The following is an 18,946-nucleotide window of genomic DNA, read 5'->3' as shown; positions in this document are numbered from 1 at the left end:
CATGAATTAATAAAAATGTGCCAATGTATACATTGGTTGTGTCTTGTGTTCATGTGAAAAGATTTTTGAGGGGGAGAACCACAAGCAACATATCTTACCAGTTTTGGATATATTGTTTTGAATTTATTGCACCAGTGTGTAATACTTTGTTGTAGTGTATGTGTTTTTGAACACTTGTGTGTGATGTCTGAGGGAAAAGTTTGGTTTTTCAGCAAGAGTGAATGGTTTTGAGTGTAGAGCTTCATTTTGACCTGAAAATAGGATGTTTGGGGAATTGGGTGAGACATTGTGGATTTGGGTTTACTGTTTTGAGAATACGAGGCATAGTTTCAATAAATGTGTTTAAGCAATCGAGAAAAACTGTAATATAATAATAATTAGCAAAATATTGCAACAATGCTGCATAATGCATTAATAACAGCAGGATTTAGCAGCCTAACACACTGAACAAACACTGTAATATATATTATAATAATTAAGCCAGATTATGTACTGTTTTGATTACATTTATGGCCTTTGATGCCAACATCAAAAGATATGGAAAGGGTTTTCTCCAATAACAGTTTATTTTGATAGTCCACTTTGATAAGCTATTCATTACTGTTAGTGACTCTGTCAGAGAAGACCTGCAACCTATTGTTTTTTTTCAGTCACTGAACCTCTGATAATCACCAAGTTACCTAGGTAATAATCTTATCAGAACAAGAAAAGATATTCATTCAGATAATAACCTAATATAGGTTAACAGAAGTCATCAGCAGGCTAAACAAATATTATCTCAAACACGCACACCTGCACACACATATTGCATGCAGCATACTTACTCTATAATCAGTGACAATTCCTATGAATATAGAAAAAAAATATGTCAATATTTAGTCATAACACACTAAAAAGCAAGCTCAGATGTAAATAATACCATGAGACAATACACATCGCACAAATGATTCTTTACATAACAAGCAATGAAAAGAACATCATTCTTTTTTTCCATCTGGCCAAGCCTGAATTTAATCAGGAAGTTGCTCATGATGGAAATGGCTTTAAGGTGTGTATGCATATATTCACGTGTGTTGTGTTCTGGGTTTAGAGACTCTTTTGTTTGGCTGTCAGCAAAATTACTATCGTCTGTACAGCTGCACACTGCCCAAAGCCACATTACCACAGGAACTGTCTTTGTTTAGCCATGTTTAAATGCCCAACAAGCAACATGCAGCTCATTGGTTGACATGTGTGAGGAAACAACAGACATGAGAGATCAGATTACTGATACTGCATTAGATATCAAAAAAGCGGCATCTGCAAACAAATCATGATAAACTCCTTCTAGACATTTTAGAATTACTTGTACCCATAATGTAAAGGTGGTTCCCTTTCAGGAACTCGAGCTGTGTCAAACGCCTTAGGAATGCCCCCGGGGAGAGACCTCGTACTGAAGCATGTGTGAAATCAGTCCAATAGAGAAGTGAGACGTCACGAGCGGGGTGACTTGAGCAACCAGAAAGCATAAAGGCGCATCCGGCAAACGCACATGTTAGCTTCTGCTCTTCAGCGAGCGTGTCTGTGTATGCGTGTCTGTGTAGGCAAAAAGCACTCAGTCAGTCAGGAATTACTCTGTATAGAAAGAGAAAATTCATGTTCCTAAGTGTTAAGCAAAATCTAATGTGGCGAGCGGATGCTCTTTCAAGTCATGTGTTCTTCCCTGCCCACGCTATCTCTCGGGTGGGGATACACACAATTTGTGCATCATCTGTTTGGTAGTGGAGCATGCACGGGCAGTCCTCAAGGGGGTGGCAGTTATCATGGGGATCGCAAGTGGATTTAGCGGAGGGATCCGAGATGGGCTCTTCCTTATCTCGGTCCTCACCCGCTAGATCCACAGCTCCCTCTCAGGGATCGGAAGCCCGCCCTGCGGTTTCTTCCCCCCAGAGAGAGAGCCAGGCGCTTCATCTATCTTCCTCCGAGGAGGTTGATGTGATGAACGTCGACACAGAGGAGACTGCGGACTTGCCATCTCAACATCGGCGGGCTCAACATCGTTTCGCCAGCCGAGAAACAGGACGCTCTTCCCACAAGCAAACTGGAAGAGCACTTCCTTAAAGCTATATCACAACCTTCATGCTGGGGCCTTCCATTTTTCCCTGATCTTCAGCCCAACAGTCACCAACTACTCGAACATCGTGTGGCTGAATGAGAAAGGTTATGGGGCAATGCCGGCAGTGGAGCAGAGGATCGCAAGCTATCTCTCCCCATCCTCAGCATCGTCCCTAAAGGCCCCGAAGCTTCCCACCAGGCCAGTAAAACTGACATCCAGCCTGGTTGGGAAAGCTTATACAGCGGCTGGTCAGGCCAGTGCATGTCTGCACACTATGGCGGTGTTGTAGGCATGCCAGGCCGACCTGCTAAAAGACCTGGATGATAGGGAGGAAGAAGAATCCGATGTAGTCGCTGAACTCGGCCAAGCGGTCTTGACAATACCATCGTCAGGACCCTGAGGGCAACCCACCCTGGGGAGGAGAGGTACACACCTACAGCTCATAGCATCTGGTCTCTCAACTGAGGTTGTTGAGACCATACTCCAGTTCAGAGCTCCCACCACGAGGAAACTGTACACCTTGAAGTGGAAGCTTTTCACTTCTTGGTGCGGAAAAAGCGACTCCAAGACCCAGTCAACTGCCCAGTTGGTTCAGTTCTGGAGTTTCTGCAGGAGCATTTTTCTTGCAGGGTTATCCCCCTCCACTCTGAAGGTTTACGTGGCGGCCATAGCTTCTTACCACGCCCTTCTGTGTGGTCAATCATTGGGGAAGCACCCGTTAGTTACACGTTTCCTTCGTGGCACCCGGAGGCTGCGGCCAGTACAGCACACCAAGGTGCCCTTGTGGGACCTGGCGGTGCTTCTGGAGGCTTTGTGCAATGCTCCTTTCGAACCCATTGAAGATGTCTCTGACAAGCTCCACACGCTGAAGACTGTCTTCCTCCTTGCTATATCCTCGTTGAAGAGGATAGGGGACCTTCAGGCACTCGCAGTGTCGTGCCTGGAATTAGTCCCGGGCATGGTTAGGGTGTTTCTTTATGTCCCTGAGGTGCCCACCTCTTCACCGGGTCCCATAGTACTACAAGCCTTCTGTCCTCCCCCCTTCCAGGAAGCAGGCCAGGAAAGACTCAATCTACTCTGTCCAGTGCAAGCACTGGACGCTTACGTCCACAGAGCTACCCAGTGGCGTAAGGCAGATCAGTTATTCGTTTGCTTCGGCCCGCCTAAGAAAGGGGTACCAACGACCAAGCAAACCATGAGTCGTGGGTGGTTGAAACCATAACATTGGCCTATGAGTCCTCTGGCCTCCTGTCATCAATGGGGGTCAGAGCACACTCGACCCGGAGTATGGCAGCCTCCAAGGCCTTATCAGTGGGCGTGGCCCTCCAGGATATTTGTGCTGTGGCGGGCTGGTCCTCTCCACACATTTGTTCAATTTTAAAGTTTGGACCTGACACTAACCCCGGGGTCCCAAGTTATCTCGTCTTGATGTGCTCGCCAGACACTTATGAGACAGGGACTTGCTCATATGGCGCAGTGGGTATTCTCGTTCCCAAAGCTTTTGATGCAGCTCGAGTTCCTGAAGGTTTCGTATGTAGCCATGGTTCCCCGAAGGGAACGAGACGCTGTGTCTCCCTGCCATACTCCCTGCATCCCTGCAGGCGCTAACATGTGCGTTTGGCGGATGCGCCTTTATGCTTCCTTGTTGCTCACGTCGCCCCGCTCGTGATGTTTCGCTTCTCTATTGGACTGTTTTCACACATGCTTCAGTACGGGTCTTGCCGGGGGTGTTCCCAAAGCATTCGACGCAGTGTCTCTTTCCCTTCGGGGAACCATGGTTACATACGTAACCTCGAGACATTTTTAGTGAATATATGAAGTCAGGTTCACATGGATGTACTAGCATAGTAACCATAGGTGGAGTTTATAGCATTAACTATTAATGATCTATTAATACTATCTATCTATCTATCTATCCTAAAATAAAAGTCTCTTGGTTTAATAATGGAATCATGTTTATACATTTTTAAGTGTGTATTTGGTGTCCAAATATTTTTAGGGACAGTGTATTTGATATATATAACTTCCAGTATATATGTGAAATATTGTATTGTTGCCAAATAGCCACACAAATGCACAATACATGCAAAAATACTCTTAAATCAACTTGAGGTCAGTGCAGCAGGTTAGAAAGCTGTTGTTTACCAGCAGCATGGAGAGGCTTACACAAGACAGCAGAGCACTAAGGTGAATAATCTGATCGAGCCTTCAGTGTGACGTAAAGTGGATGTCAGCACAAAACATCATGTCTCATTAATGAGGATCATGGTCATCCTCTTTACATCTCATGCTAATGCACTTCAGTCTTTTATTAAGTTTATTATTGTTTATTGTTTGCAATAATGACTGACAGTTTCCAGTGCTAAACTAACAGAAATATGTGTGAGCAAAATAAAATAAGAAATAATGTATGCAGTGCAAAGTGCTGATTGGTTACCTGACTCTTGGTGATCATGCTTCAGATAAAGCGGCTCCATTTTAAATGCTCCAATGATGTCTGATCTTTTCTTCACCCTGCACAGAGACATTCACCTTCATCACAGTGTAGGAGGCAACAGTCATATGACATTATTGTGCATACAGCATATATCATTATTATTTGAATGTTCAGTAATGGCTAACTAAAATCCTATTGGTATTAAACTGTGTATCCAGAGTTCACAAAAAGAAATATGCAACTCAATAAATGTATTCAAATGCTTTATCTGGATTTTGAAGCAAAGTTAGCACAACATACCATTCAATAAGAGACAATGAAAAAAAGCGTTTTATTACATTAATTATTTTACAGTTTTTGTGTGTCTGTTTTTCTGTTTTGATTTATTTATTTATTTATTTATCTATCTATCATCTAGCGTCATTTAAAAGTATCAGTTTGGCTCACAAACCAAATGTAACATTAGACACACAAAGAGTGTGTGTCTAGACACACAAAAACACACAAAAATCAAATTTTGCTGTACGAATGAACCTTTTTATATGTGCATCACATCTCTATGAATGTATGTATCTATTTTATGTATTTACAATACCTAATACACTTATGGTCATTGGCTAAGTTAGTTCTTAGAAAAGGATTTGCATCATTTGTTTTAAGGTTCAAGGTTTAAGGTTCACTTTATTGCCATTTAGTCAAGGCAGGGTCAAGGTGGGGTTTCAAGATTTGCAGACGCCACTCAGTTTAATTATTTTCTTTCTAATGTGATGAAGTGACATATTCACATCACACAGTACATTTTTCAAATGTGGCTTAAGTGTTGAAATAACTTTGGGGCTACTGTAAACACTAACGCTGAAAAGTTGGTGATATATTTTGTGATATATTATTACAATTCGAATTACTTTTTTTCTACTTTATTACATTTAAAAATATAATGTATTCCTGTGATAGCAAAGCTGAATTTTAAGCATTATCACTCCAGTCTTCAGTGTCACATGATCCTACGGAAATCATTCTAATCTGCTGATTTGGTGCTCAAGAAAAAACAGCTGTGCTGTTTAATATTTTTGGGAACCATGATTCATTCTATGATGAATGAAAAATTCAAATGAACAGCATTTATTTAAAATATAATTTTTTTTATAACATTATAAATGACTATACTTTTGATTTAGCTAAATGCATCTTTGCTGTATATTATCAGGGTAACTTTGGATACACTCTTTTCTTGTATTTTCTCTCTATATAACCATGAACATTTTTGTTTGCCTGGTGCTGACATAAAGGGCAGCTGGGACCGTTTCCTCTGTTGACTGACAAAGCCAACCAATCGCATGTTGAGATACAGTAGATCGGGTCAGAGAATAAATTAAATATGCTTTTTACTGATAGAGCCACGAAACACTTACCACATTGCAGAGCAGTCAAAGTTGACCAGGAGCCATTTATGAGGATTGAAATTGAAAGAGTCTGCGAACTAAAAGAGAAGCAAATTTTGATGTGATTTGTTGTGAATTGATGTATTTAACTTACTCTTGAGAAGAGGGACAAAACGTTACTAACTTAACTGCTATTGGATAAATTAGTAACATTTCTATTCTTTATCATCAGAGAGGGTCTGGTGAGTTTTATAGATATTTAGTTTTAGATTTAGATTTATCTAAACGCAATTCAAATTGTTTGGGAAAACATGATTTAGATCATTTTAAATAGTATCTAGCAACACCAACAACAGAGGTGCCAATGCAGTTGATAAAGCTGTAGTCTCAATTCTTTATTTTTTATTTATTTTTTAAGCGATTGCTAGATCTGTCAATGTTTAAAATAAAACTAGGATTCACTATGAACTAATTATTAACTAACTTATTATTAGCTAATAATAAACTAGTATTTACATATTCATTCCGTTTTGCAGCCTCTTTATACCAGAAATCGGTGCTAAAATAAAGATTGTGATTTTGGAATATGAAAATAAATTTAGCTTGCTGAAAATAAAGATGAGTCATCTTTCAGCTACCTGTTAGCATGGTCTGATATCAACTACTTTTGACTCTGACACATAGCATATTATGCATCAAACTCATAATCAACTGCAGCATCTGTCCAATGAGCATTCAAAAAGAGCCACTATCTCAAAGTCTAATCTTTTTGCTCACTCTCCCCTTTCCAATATCCTTTCCATCTGCCGCAATAAAGGCAGACACTGCCATGACGGTTTGATTGTTGCCATGCTGAGTCCTGTCTGTCTTTCACTTCCTGGCAACCAACACTGCACAGGAAACAGCAGCCGGCTGTCATTCATAAAAACCATCGTCTGTGCAGGGGAGCACAGTCTTCACTATTGTTTGAACTCGTGCTGCTAATAAACAGTGATATTTCTTTAGCGAGGGAAAAAAAGGAACTTATCTAAAGGTCTTCTTATGCCTCAGGAAATTGCTTTACCCTTATCATTGTGACACCCAGCTGGGCTCCACGACAACTCAAAGGACGATCGGGGATCTCTAATATCCCAACCATTCCACAAGTCATCGCTCATGCCAGCTTGCATCATTTGTGACATTTAAATATTGTCTCAATCGCACACACACGACTCTGTCCTCAACGCACCGCTCCTAAAGTAACAGGATCAATAGTTTGAGCCCGGCACAAATTGCTCTTATCACTCATGCCTCTCTGGGCGTTAAGAGCACCCTGTGAAGTGTGCTTAAGAACACGCTGTGTGATTTGAATGTTATCTCACCTCTACGCCATTCAGCAGGGGTCTGAACTCTGGACAGATAAATGCACTCCCAGCATATGCAGCATCAATGTGCATCCAGATTTTCTCTGCATTACCTGACATACAAACAATGACAATGTGTCTATTAAAATATTCATCAAAACACTGATTTGCAAGCACAAATAAGATACAAAGGAAAACAACAATAAATGGAAATCAGTCTTACATATAGGGCCGAGCTCAGTGATGCAGTCGAATGCACAGGATGGAGTTGTTCCCAGTGTTGCACAAAACTAAGAGAAACATCCAGAATATCAAATAGATGGATTATTATGTGTTCATTTTAATATTTAATGTACTACAAATAAGTCAACCTAGACATTTCTTTATCCTACTCTAGAATGTTCAATAAAAAATTCATTTGAGCTATAGGTTTTGATCACAAAAAGATTGGTTCCTGCTTGGTTTGTCATTACGCTGTGACTCTTCTGACACAGGTTTGCTGGCTGAGCCTGGGGCTAATTTGACTAATGTGATTCAGAAAACAGGCTCTCCAACAAACAGCATTAACCTTCATGCGGGGGGGGGGATGGGGGTTAGGTTCAGAGAAAGAGCAGAGACAAATGTCCAATTTGTTCTCATTTTGTGCTCTCTAACAGTCTGAGTGGCTGCTATCTTTCTACCATAATGTTGACTGATTCTGTAATTTTGCACTTGTTATATACAGTATAGCGGCTGGAAGTTCTAATGGTAAGGGTTCATCATTAAGATTCAAGAGCAAATTCTGCAGCATTTCTTGGCATGATGTCAGGGTTAAAAAATAATAACAATAACAATAAATAAAACTAGATATTTTCCAGTTGACTGGACCTTTATGTCAAAAAAAAAAAAAAAAAAAAAAAAGTTAATTACTGTACTTGAAACTATATGAAATCCCATGTCTGACCATCAGTATTCCCCTAAGTATTGTGTCACTAATTTAAACATTTCCAAACAAAAAAATATCTGTAGTTGGTTTGATGAATGTATTGGCTATATTATGCAGTTTGCATTTAGTGAACAAAAATTTTAAATAGACAAAGCAAAGTAGTGTTTCTTAGGATAATTCTTAAAGGGTTAGTTCACCCAAAAATGAAAATTAGGCTGCGTTTTACTCACCCCCGATGCATCCTAGGTGTATATGACTTTCTTCTTTCAGACGAATCCAGTCGGAGTTATATTAAAAATTGTCTTTGATCTTTCAAGCTCTATCGTTGTACTCAACGAGTGTTGCAGTGCTTCGGTCCAAAAGACGAGAAATAAAAAGCACCTTTCCATAAAAAAAAAAGTGTCTCACACGGCTCCGGGGGGTGAACAAAGGCCTCCTGTAGCGAATCGATGCATTTTTGTAAGAAAAATATCCATATTCAAAACGTAATAATCACTTTAATGTAGCTTCGGCCAGCAGTTGTACACAGAAGCAGTTCCGGGGGAATGACGTATGAGGTCAGCGTTGCGCATGTGCCGGTGAGTCTCGTGAATACCAACGTTTGTTTACAGGATCAAAAGAAGCAACGTTTCCTTACTTTAGCAAAGGAAAACAAGTCTCCTCTCTTCACCCCCCGAGAGCCGTGTGAGACACTTTTTTTAATGGAAGGGTGCTTTTTATTTCACATCTTTTGGACTGAAGCAATGCAACACCCGCTGAGTACAACGATAGAGCTTGAAAGATCAAAGACAATTCTTAATATAACTCCGATTGGATTCGTCTGAAAGAAGAAAGTCATATACACCTAGGATGCATCAGGGGTGAGTAAAACGCAGCCTAAATTTCATTTTTGGGTGAAGTAACCCTTTAAGGTTGTCACATTTTAGTTTGGGGACCAATTCTCACTATTAACTAACTATTAACTATGGCTTCAATAAACTTCTAATTTGCAGCATATTGATATTTAGTAAGGTAGTTGTTAGGTTTGGGAAAAGAGTAAAGGATCTAATATATGGTCCTTCAGAATATGCGCTTATAAGTACTAATAAATGACCAAGATGTTAGGTATATGCATGCTGATAAGCAACTATTTAATAGCAAATAGTTAATATTTTGAAGGTCCCTTTTGAACATTCTGTTGACAATAAGTAACGTTGCACCTTTCTATTTTAATTCTACTTTATCTATATTTATCTTCTTTTTTTATGTTTTATTATTTTTTATTAAAAAAACAAACAAACAAACACTAGCTTTCTATTTTTTCTATTCTATCTACTTGTTTTTCTTTGTGTGATATACACACACACACACCTTGCTACGTGTACTGCGTTAGGCTAACCGAGACTTGTCATTTGCACTTATATATTGCACTTTTGTTAGTTTTGACTGTTTTTATTGTCCTCATTTGTAAGTCGCTTTGGATAAAAGCGTCTGCTAAATGACTAAATGTAAATGTAAATGTACAGTTGTGCTCATAAGATTACAAGCCCCTTGCAGAATATGCAAATATGTTAATAATTTTAACTAAATAAGAGGGAACATGAAAATTGCATGTTATTTTTATTTAGTACTCTCCTGAATAAGCAATTTCACATAACAGACGTTTTTATATTCTCCACAAGACAAAATAATAACTGAATTCATAAAAAATGACCCGTCCCCATTCAAAAGTTTACATACTCATTAATCTTAATAAGGGACTCATACACAGCTATTACAAAATTTGGAAACTATCACAAAACAGAAAGACAGTCGTGGATCATCCAGGAAACAACACACAGTATTAAGATTCATTAGTGTGTAATTTTTGGATGGGGTAATTTTTTATAAATTCAGTTATTATTTTGTCTTGTGGAGAATATATAAACATCTGTTAAATAGCTTATTCAGGACATTATTAAATAAACAATAACATGCAATTTTCATGACCCCTCTTATTTTGTTAAAATTATTAACATTTTGCATATTCTGCAAGAGACATGTAAATTTATGAGCACAACTGTATATAATTTAACTCTCATTAGACTATCAGTAAACTGTCTGCATAATATCTGCCTACTCTTTATTGTGATGGTCTCCCAACAGACGTTACTGACTATAAGTAACTTGGCAAGTAATTGTCAAATTATTCTAACCCTAACCCTACCACTCTACTAATACTCTACTAACACTCTAGCGAGGCTTTGTAGATATAGATGCAACGTTACTTATAGTCAACAGAATGTGTTAAAGGGACCATCAAAATAAAGTGAAACCCTGGTCTTTGAACTAAAGTGTTACCCTTAAGACACTAGTTGCGCTGTTTAAAAGAAGATTGTAGTTATTAGAGATATACATACAAAAAATGGTATGAGTCCTGCGGCTCTGTCCTCTTCTAGAACTTTCTGCAGTGCAGCTCCTCGCACAGAAAACTTACTGTCAGTGGGCATTTTCTTCATCCTTACTCCACCTATCAAACCTGCCCTCTCCACCGATGAGTGTGCCTGAAATATCAACAAAACACTAGCATATTATTTCTCAATTAATGATCTTGTTTTAAAAAACATAACCAAATATTCATGTTTTCCCGTTAGACACACATATGCTGTAAGCACATTCATAAACAAGTGGTTCTTCACCGTTATCCTGCTGCATGACCCTTTCACTGTGTTTGACATTTCCATGCAATAAGAATTATTGCTAATCATCCCCACTAACCGATACTCATCCCTACTTACAGATGGACATGAAGCCATTGTCACAGTGCATGATGAATGGTGCGTATTATCTTGCAGGTCATTAGTCTAGACTAAATATACCTCTGCAGCAGTCTTTCATCCAGGCTTGTTGTTTTACCTGATCAGATGAGTAGGCGACAAGTTTGGATATAATGTCTGTCTCAGATCGGTCAGGATGGTCAGCCTGGATCAGTTTGACGATTTTGGAACGAGCAGCAAGAAGAGCTATGAGAGTGGCTTCACTGGCAGTGCCCTGTACAAACAAACAACACATTATATGTATTTATACTTGATACTTTTAACAATGTTGCCGTTTATGGAAATTCAAAAGCAGTCTATATTGAGCAGGTTTCACAGTTGGTAGACGGTCAATATTACTTGAGACATCATTTCCCTCATTTCAAATATTGCATTGAGCGAAACAACCTCAATCAAAATGCCCTGATGCTTCTCAGACATTGTAAATGCAGCGGTGATGAATTTTCATCAGCTCTCCAGCTCTGTTTTGTGTGTCCACAATGAGCGAATGAGAAGACTTCCACTCGAAACCCCTCAATACAGATCACCTCAGCTCATTGTGAGGCACGAGCTGTCTTTGATTTCCCTTTGTAAGCCTGCCACGTCCTGATTACTAATGATTCAGTTTACTTTATGGTATAATCTGGAAAACTGTAGCCACACTTGTGTTTTCAATTCCAAAGTGTTTGATTAAATGCCATTTTCACCATATTTAACCCCATGAAGCCTTCTGTATCATATTAGATTTGCAAATTTCTAAGACCTCCACATTTTTCTAAAAAACTATCTACTACATGCCTTCTGTCATCTGATTGATACATGTAGCAAGCTTTTATTAAAATCTGTTTTAATTCTAAAAAACATCCTCACTCAGATCACGGTACATTGCAAACTTTTTGCTGGGAAATCTTTACAGATTTGTATAAAGTAAATATTAGTTTTATATTTATATTGTTTATATTGTTAGTAGTATTTCAAGATGAGTGGACTGAAAATTGACTTTTATATTATATTATATTATACTATATTTTATTTTATTATCCATAGATAATCTTTTTAGAAAAATAATGTTCAAATGCATCAAATACGATAGATCAGGCTTTTGTAGAACTTTGATTTGCATTGCATTATATGATTAGTGTGATAGCTGATATTTATATGCATTTTATTTAAGTAGTCTGCTATACTGCTATAAAGATCTCATTGATTTACATTAAAAGCTATCCGAATTTTTTTCTTTTTTTTGGCCATATACTGTAAATATCAGCATCTGCAACAAATTGCATATTTTTGCTCAGTTTGGTCCTCTGAATAAGATTGAAATATTTTCCCCCTCCTTTTTTCCTCATTGAGCGTGAACTCCACATTTCCCTATATGAGCCATAAAAGCCTGATGTATCAAATATTATACTCAACAAAAGCATGAAAACTTCTACATGCTTAGTTGTACTTTCATAAATATCTTCTACTTCCACCTGTTCTCCTCCCCTTTCTACTATGTCCACCTTTGCTGAGAGGCATTTCTTACAAAACCCACAATCTCCCTCGTTAGAGCGCGCTATCAGTGAAAATAATGCCTGTTGCCATAGTGCGCTCTCTGAAAAGCCCAGAGAAAAAAAACATTCAGTCGGAGGACACACACACTCCAAAGTGGCCTTAATGACAGAGCATCAAACCGACTGTCATCAGTGGGCTTTCCATACGCTGTGCTTCCTGTGTCTCTCTCTAAATGGTCACAGCTGCTCAACTGCTACATCCATAGTGACGAAATGATCCCGGACCGCTCTCAACGCACGCCTGCCTGACTGGCTCCTCTCATGTGTAGTTGATGTCTTAAAAGGCAATTTCTACAGGACATAACAATTTGCAGGGCCTAGAGAAGAAATCAATGAAAAACAAATTGTTGTGTGGGACATGTGCTTGATATTTGTTATTGTTCAAAAGAAATTGCCTGTAAACATGGATTAAGGTTGCCCAGGTGGCATTAAAGTGGTTTAAAATGTCCACATTTTGACACTGGGCACACGATTCTGATGGGAATAAAGATAGTTGTGTAATTGTTGTGTGTTCATAATATGATTCAACCTTTGCAGAACAAGAGATGCTTAAAGGTAATGTGCATTCACATAGTTAGACATGTCTTGAATTTTTTTATTATATAATCTTATTATTATATAATATCTTATTATAACATAATATCTTATCTTCTCCATAGACCCCCTGCAGTACATGGACCTCCATCATGGACCCTTGGTTGAAAACACTGTATAAGTGATACCATGTAAATCTTTATTTAAACTTGCACTACTAGCAGATACAATATTTTCTTTATTATCTTACCTGGATGACCCCTCCCCCTCTGCCCTCTGTACCAGCCAAGAAATCCTCTGGTAGCTTCAGCATCTTCCCCAGCCAGTCCAGCATCACTGTCTCCAGCTCTGTACAGGCAGGACTCGCTGCCTATAAAAATAAATAAATGAACAAATTAATTGATAAATAAAATCTTGAATTAGTCTGCAAGATGAGAGCTTCAGATGGATGGATGGATCGATGGAAAAGCAGATGGATACAGAATTAACAGACTGACAGGTGGCTAAATGGACGGGTGGATAGATGGATGGATGGATGGATGGATGGACGGCAGATGAATGTTGGATGGATGGAAACGCAGATGAATATTGGATGGATGGATGGAAAAGCAGATGAATGTTGGATTGATGGAAACGCAGATGAATGTTGGATGGATGGAAAAGCAGATGAATGTTGGATGGATGGATGGATAGAAACACAGATGAATGTTGGATGGATGGAAAAGCAGATGAATGTTGGATGGATGGAAAAGCATATGAATGTTGGATGGATGGAAAAGCATATGAATGTTGGATTAATGGATGGATGGAAACGCAGATGAATGTTGGATGGATGGAAATGCAGATGAATGTTGGATGGATGGATGGATGGATGGAAATGCAGATGAATGTTGGATGGACTAAAGACAGATGGCTAAATGGATAAATGCAAAAAATGGACAGACAGACAGACAGGTTGCTAAATTAATGGATGGATGGATGGACAAACAGACTAGCAGGTGGCTAAATAGATGGATGGATAGATGAATAGATGATTCAAAGGAGGGACAGACAGATGACTAACTAGATGGATAGACAGATAGGTGGATGTACAGAGAGAGAGAAACATACCCAAGAGAATCCAATGCAGCCAATGGCCCCACACAGCATATCAGCCAGCATTGCAGGAAAAGAGTGGGCAGTAGGAAAGTATGCATAGAAGTACGGGCTGTGCCAGTGTGTCACCTGAAACATGTAGAAACATTCAATTAAAAATTATCTTCAGTGTTCATGAAAAACAACACACCAAAAGATCATTTTTAAAATCATTTGCTACAGTAATATAACATGTTTTGAAGCAAAAGAGCCACCTAAGACCGGGGACTTTGACCTGTCAGATTTAGCTTGGTTGTTCTATTGATGTTCACCTTTGCTCTTTTGAACCGGTATTATGACTTCAGTAATAGTGGCATCAGGGTTTTTCGCATAGAACGTTAAAGGTTAGATGAAATTATGAAGGCTAGATGAAATTATTCCATGTGTTTAGTGGAGGAGAGAGCTTGAGGCACTGTGTGTCTGTGTCTCTCTTGCAGGATTTTCCTATTGTGAGTCATTCATTAGCCCAAGCACACACTTTTAAACAACCATTAAAACAAGACTTCTGAAAGGGAAAATTGATCTAATTGGACACAGTGGGAAGGTTAACACATTCAACTGAATTAAAGTGTTTGTTTTTTCCTCTGAGCTATGAAATGAAGGGGTGGGGGATGCTTTTCTCTGACCCCAGGTTAGAGTTTAATGATTCATTTCCTAACTTTCAGCTTCCAGCCCCTCAAAAGGTAGACTTTGAGCATGTCTAATGAGAGTAAACCTTGAGGGTCTCTTGATGTGGTCACCTGTTAGTGAAACAAAGTATCTTTATCTGCATAAATATAAAAGATAAATCATATCAATTTATGAATATTTGCATTGCTGTTACATCATCCTTGACATAGTGTATAACCACATCATCATATCTGTTAGCTGCTTGGTAGACTATCAGTTTAAATTATGGACTAAATGTCATTAAGTGCAATATACACAACTTAAGATAAAAGCTGACAAAAGCTTGCTTTGGTTTTTTTTGCTTCTAAATTACTATAATAAATTTAAACCATCAAAGACAAAGATTAAAAAGACAGATTTAACTAGATTTCACAAGAGCTCTACTGTCTATAACCAGAAAGTTCTGAATTAAAATCACCAAATGTTTTGTTGCTTTTTAGTTTGGGGACCAATTCTCACTATTAACTAACTATCAACAAAAACTTTTGCCTCAATAAACTCTTTATTTACAGTTTATTAATAGTTAGGTATAGTTGTCAGAATAAAGCATCAATATGTGCTTTATAAGTACTAATAAACAGCCAATATGCTAGTAATATGCATACTAATAAGCAACTAGCTAATAGTGAGAAATGGTCCTTAAACTAAAGTGTTAGTGAACACAAAGTCATACTACAATACTGTATATTCAGCTACTGTACACTGTATAAAAAATTATTAAGATGATTAAGATTTTAACTAAAAAAATATATGAAAGTTTTTAAAAGTGTTACATGAATACATTTATATTATTTATTATTTTAGTAGGTAATTCACACATTTTGTATTATATATATGAAGGATAAAGAAATATTACCAGTCAAAAATAGATTTCACAGAGTTCAAGTCATTAAAAATCTTTTGACACAAGATCTGAGATCTGAAAACTATAGTATGTAATGACTGTAAAGTAAAGGAACTGTATCATAGCTGGTCAGCACTGACTCACCCCTGGCATGATCACCCTCTCTATGTCTTTGACCACATCCTCATAGCTCTCTGCCTCCTCCGGGGCTTCCTCAGGAATCAGGGACCTGAGATATCCAGGTTCCACGTCAGGGTAAACCTGCCTCTTCTCAATGTTCTCTAAATAATCGGCCACATAGTCCACCATCTCCTTCCCACGTCTCCGGAACTCTGCAGCGTCCATGTTTTTGACTGAAATAGGGGTAGAATCCCTCAGTGTGGAGAATAAAAGACAAACTGATGTGCTTTTTAATAAGGAGAGGTGTAATCATATTAGTGTTGTTGAGAGTGTTTTCAGGGTCAACCTGACTCTCAGTATCTTAACAGGAAAACCACAGCCAGAGGCCACTTGTTCAAGACATGAAATGTAATTATAGAAAATACTCAGCCGTTCATTAGTGTCAGTGATTATTTCCATTTTTTATTGTAAGAATTCTCATAGCATAAAAAATAAATCATACCACAGCATATCATTATTATTTTAGTACTATATAAATACTATTAAAGTTTAATTAATATATTGAATTAGCTTTTTATAGATAAAAAATATATATATTTTCAGTTTAATTCAAAATGATTACTATTATTATTAATATTATTATCATTATCATTAGTATTATTATTACTATTATGTAATTTATGCTTTTGTCACTTTTATTGTTTTTAATAGTATTTTTTTCCAGTTTTCCAGTTTCTTTTCTTTTCTCTTTAATTAATTTAACAAAAGCATTTTCAATAGTTTTAGTTTTAGTTGACCATAATAACCCTGCAGCTTATTTTGAAACAGGAAATGCACCTCATGGAGAGTGCACAAATTGATTCAATTTGTGTGAATTTGAAAATGAATCCAAAAACGGTATGCCATCGCCTCACCTCAGTAGCAATATTCTGCAGATAAGAACATCACAGGTTGCCAAATACATACTATAAAAAATGAACAATGATAATTTATCACTGACATGAACTTTGCCATCAATAGTGTTAATAATATACTGGTACAGCTAATTCACACTAATTCTACTGATTTAATTCATTACACTGATTGTCCTCACAGGACACATGTACTAGGTAAATTTGACCTTAAGTTAGAATTTGTTAGAGCAAATGTTATAGAAAGAGACTATACCAATTGTCAGCAGGGTTGGTGACAGTGGCTACTACTAATTATTTGTATGCCTGTTATCTCTTCACACTAATCCACATAATACAAATGGATTGAGATGTGTCAGTGTGGCTGTGCGTGCGTGTGTGTGTGCGTGCGTGCGTGCGTGTGTGTGTGTGTGTGTGTGTGTGTGTGTGTGCATGTGATGACTCATCCAGAAGGTGACTGATCTTTTTGATCACGCACCAGTAAGTACTATTAAAGTTGTTCATCTTTACACATGCACACAAACAAGCAAACATAGGTTAAGCATCTGAGGACAAAGCATGAACCTATCAACAACCCTAACCCTAAAAAAAAAGGTCTGTGCAAAAATGTAATGTATTTTTGTACTTTGTAAGCACTTTTAATAGAAATAGGATAGGAATATTAGGAATGATTCTCAATAAAAGCAAACCAGCAAATGCAAAGAAGCATTTAATGAATCAATTACTGTCCTAATTTTCCTAATGAGAATTTTGAAGGGGAAAAAATGCATATAAAGTCTTAAATGACTATCGTCAGTCTGATTTTGATTTGAAAAGCCTCAGAAAACACATGGGTTGCCAAGATCAGATATCTTTATGACATGTCACGTTGTACTGAAGCAGGTGCTGTAAAAATGGAGTAAAAGCTAAAGTCTGCTGACATTTGACATTAAGGTGACTTCATTTTTTTTTTAACTCAATATTCTAGAATATGAAATAAAATTTAGAAAAAGAAAGTAAAGACAATCCACCTCAGCAGTAATACATGTCATCAACCTGACAAAATCCCATAATAGTCCTCTATTTGGACCTTGTACCTGGACTGTGTTCTAAAAGCTCAACGAGTGTTACACTCATAATATCTCTCTCTCTTTCCTCTAATTGATTTCATTGTACTTACAGTGTCAGGCAAACAGAAGAGTCCTCCCTCTCGTAGGTCCTTACACGCTTTCTGTTTGTTTCAAACACACATATAGAAGCACGTATACACACACCGAGCAAAGCAGAGTGATGTGGAACAGCAGGGAAGCCTGGGGGTTTATCAGCCCTGCCACTGTTCAGACGGCCAATCAGAACGAGCCTTTCATTCAGAGCAACGCACACAGGCAGGGCATAAGGAGCTGATTCATAAGGAGTTAATGAGAACCTGTTCACTTTCCACAAACTTAGTCGCCTCCTATCTAATGTCTTAGCCATCAATATTTTTTATTAAACTTTTATTTTGCAGTTATTAAGGACATCTGAAGTGCCTTTGTACAGTTTACAGCTATTTCTCATTTAAATGACTCAACGATATACCAATAATATATTGTATTATGGAATAAATGTGTTTTCTTGTAAACTTAGTCATTAGATCTGCATTAGATCACAGGTTTCCCTCTCACATCTTGAGTGAATTAGCTCTGGAACCAAAGTCTATAGAACAGAAACAGGCTATTTGGGTGAAAACCTATCCACAGAAGCCATATACTGAATACATCCAGCAGGACTAGCCTTGTATTAATCAATGTATGCTGTCAACAAATCCATTTTATAAAAATAAAGCCTTTAGTGACGAAACATGGATACTGTAATTGTATGTCTGCCAAATTATTTAAAGTTTTCTCCCTTTTTTATACACTCTAAAAAATGCTGGGTTGTTTCAACCCAATGTTGGGTCAAATATGGACTACCCCAACAATTGGGTTAGTCCATATTTGACCCAACATTGGGTTGAAACAACCCAGCATTGTTTAGAGTGTACCCATCAAATCTCAAACTGAGAACATTATTTGAAATAATAAAAGTAATTCTCTAGGCCTATTCATACGAGTCATGAATCGGTTAAAGCCACTCCCTTAAAAACAAAGTGTCTGACTTCTGAGAGACACTGCCACTCTGAGAGGCTCTTTTTATACCCAATCATGTTGCCAATTGACCTAATAAGTTGCAAATTGGTCCTCCAGCTGTTCCTTATAATTAAC

The 18,946-nt window shown here is 37.8% G+C and overlaps 1 protein-coding gene across 1 annotated transcript in view; it reads right to left on the bottom strand.

Annotated features, from left to right (window-relative positions):
* LOC107551213 (aromatic-L-amino-acid decarboxylase-like) overlaps positions 1-18,031 on the bottom strand; it is a 25,436-nt gene extending 7,405 nt beyond the window's left edge. Inside the window, exons 1-11 of the mRNA XM_016232752.1 lie at positions 17,884-18,031; positions 15,838-16,046; positions 14,157-14,270; positions 13,297-13,416; positions 11,057-11,191; positions 10,561-10,704; positions 7,481-7,547; positions 7,276-7,370; positions 5,945-6,012; positions 4,533-4,609; positions 825-844 (exon numbers count right to left, since the gene is read on the bottom strand). Coding sequence (XP_016088238.1) covers positions 825-844; positions 4,533-4,609; positions 5,945-6,012; positions 7,276-7,370; positions 7,481-7,547; positions 10,561-10,704; positions 11,057-11,191; positions 13,297-13,416; positions 14,157-14,270; positions 15,838-16,038 — 1,041 coding nt within the window. The 5' untranslated portion in view covers positions 16,039-16,046; positions 17,884-18,031. The remainder of the gene's footprint in view (positions 1-824; positions 845-4,532; positions 4,610-5,944; positions 6,013-7,275; positions 7,371-7,480; positions 7,548-10,560; positions 10,705-11,056; positions 11,192-13,296; positions 13,417-14,156; positions 14,271-15,837; positions 16,047-17,883) is intronic.
* Between the last annotated feature and the right edge of the window lie 915 nt (positions 18,032-18,946).

The sequence above is a fragment of the Sinocyclocheilus grahami genome, unplaced genomic scaffold (genome assembly GCF_001515645.1).
Source record: "Sinocyclocheilus grahami isolate Dianchi unplaced genomic scaffold, SAMN03320097.WGS_v1.1 scaffold418.1, whole genome shotgun sequence".
In the NCBI taxonomy this organism is placed as follows: Eukaryota; Metazoa; Chordata; class Actinopteri; order Cypriniformes; family Cyprinidae; genus Sinocyclocheilus; species Sinocyclocheilus grahami.
Note: the sequence above shows the minus strand (reverse complement) of the source record. Positions and strands in the feature narration are given on the sequence as shown.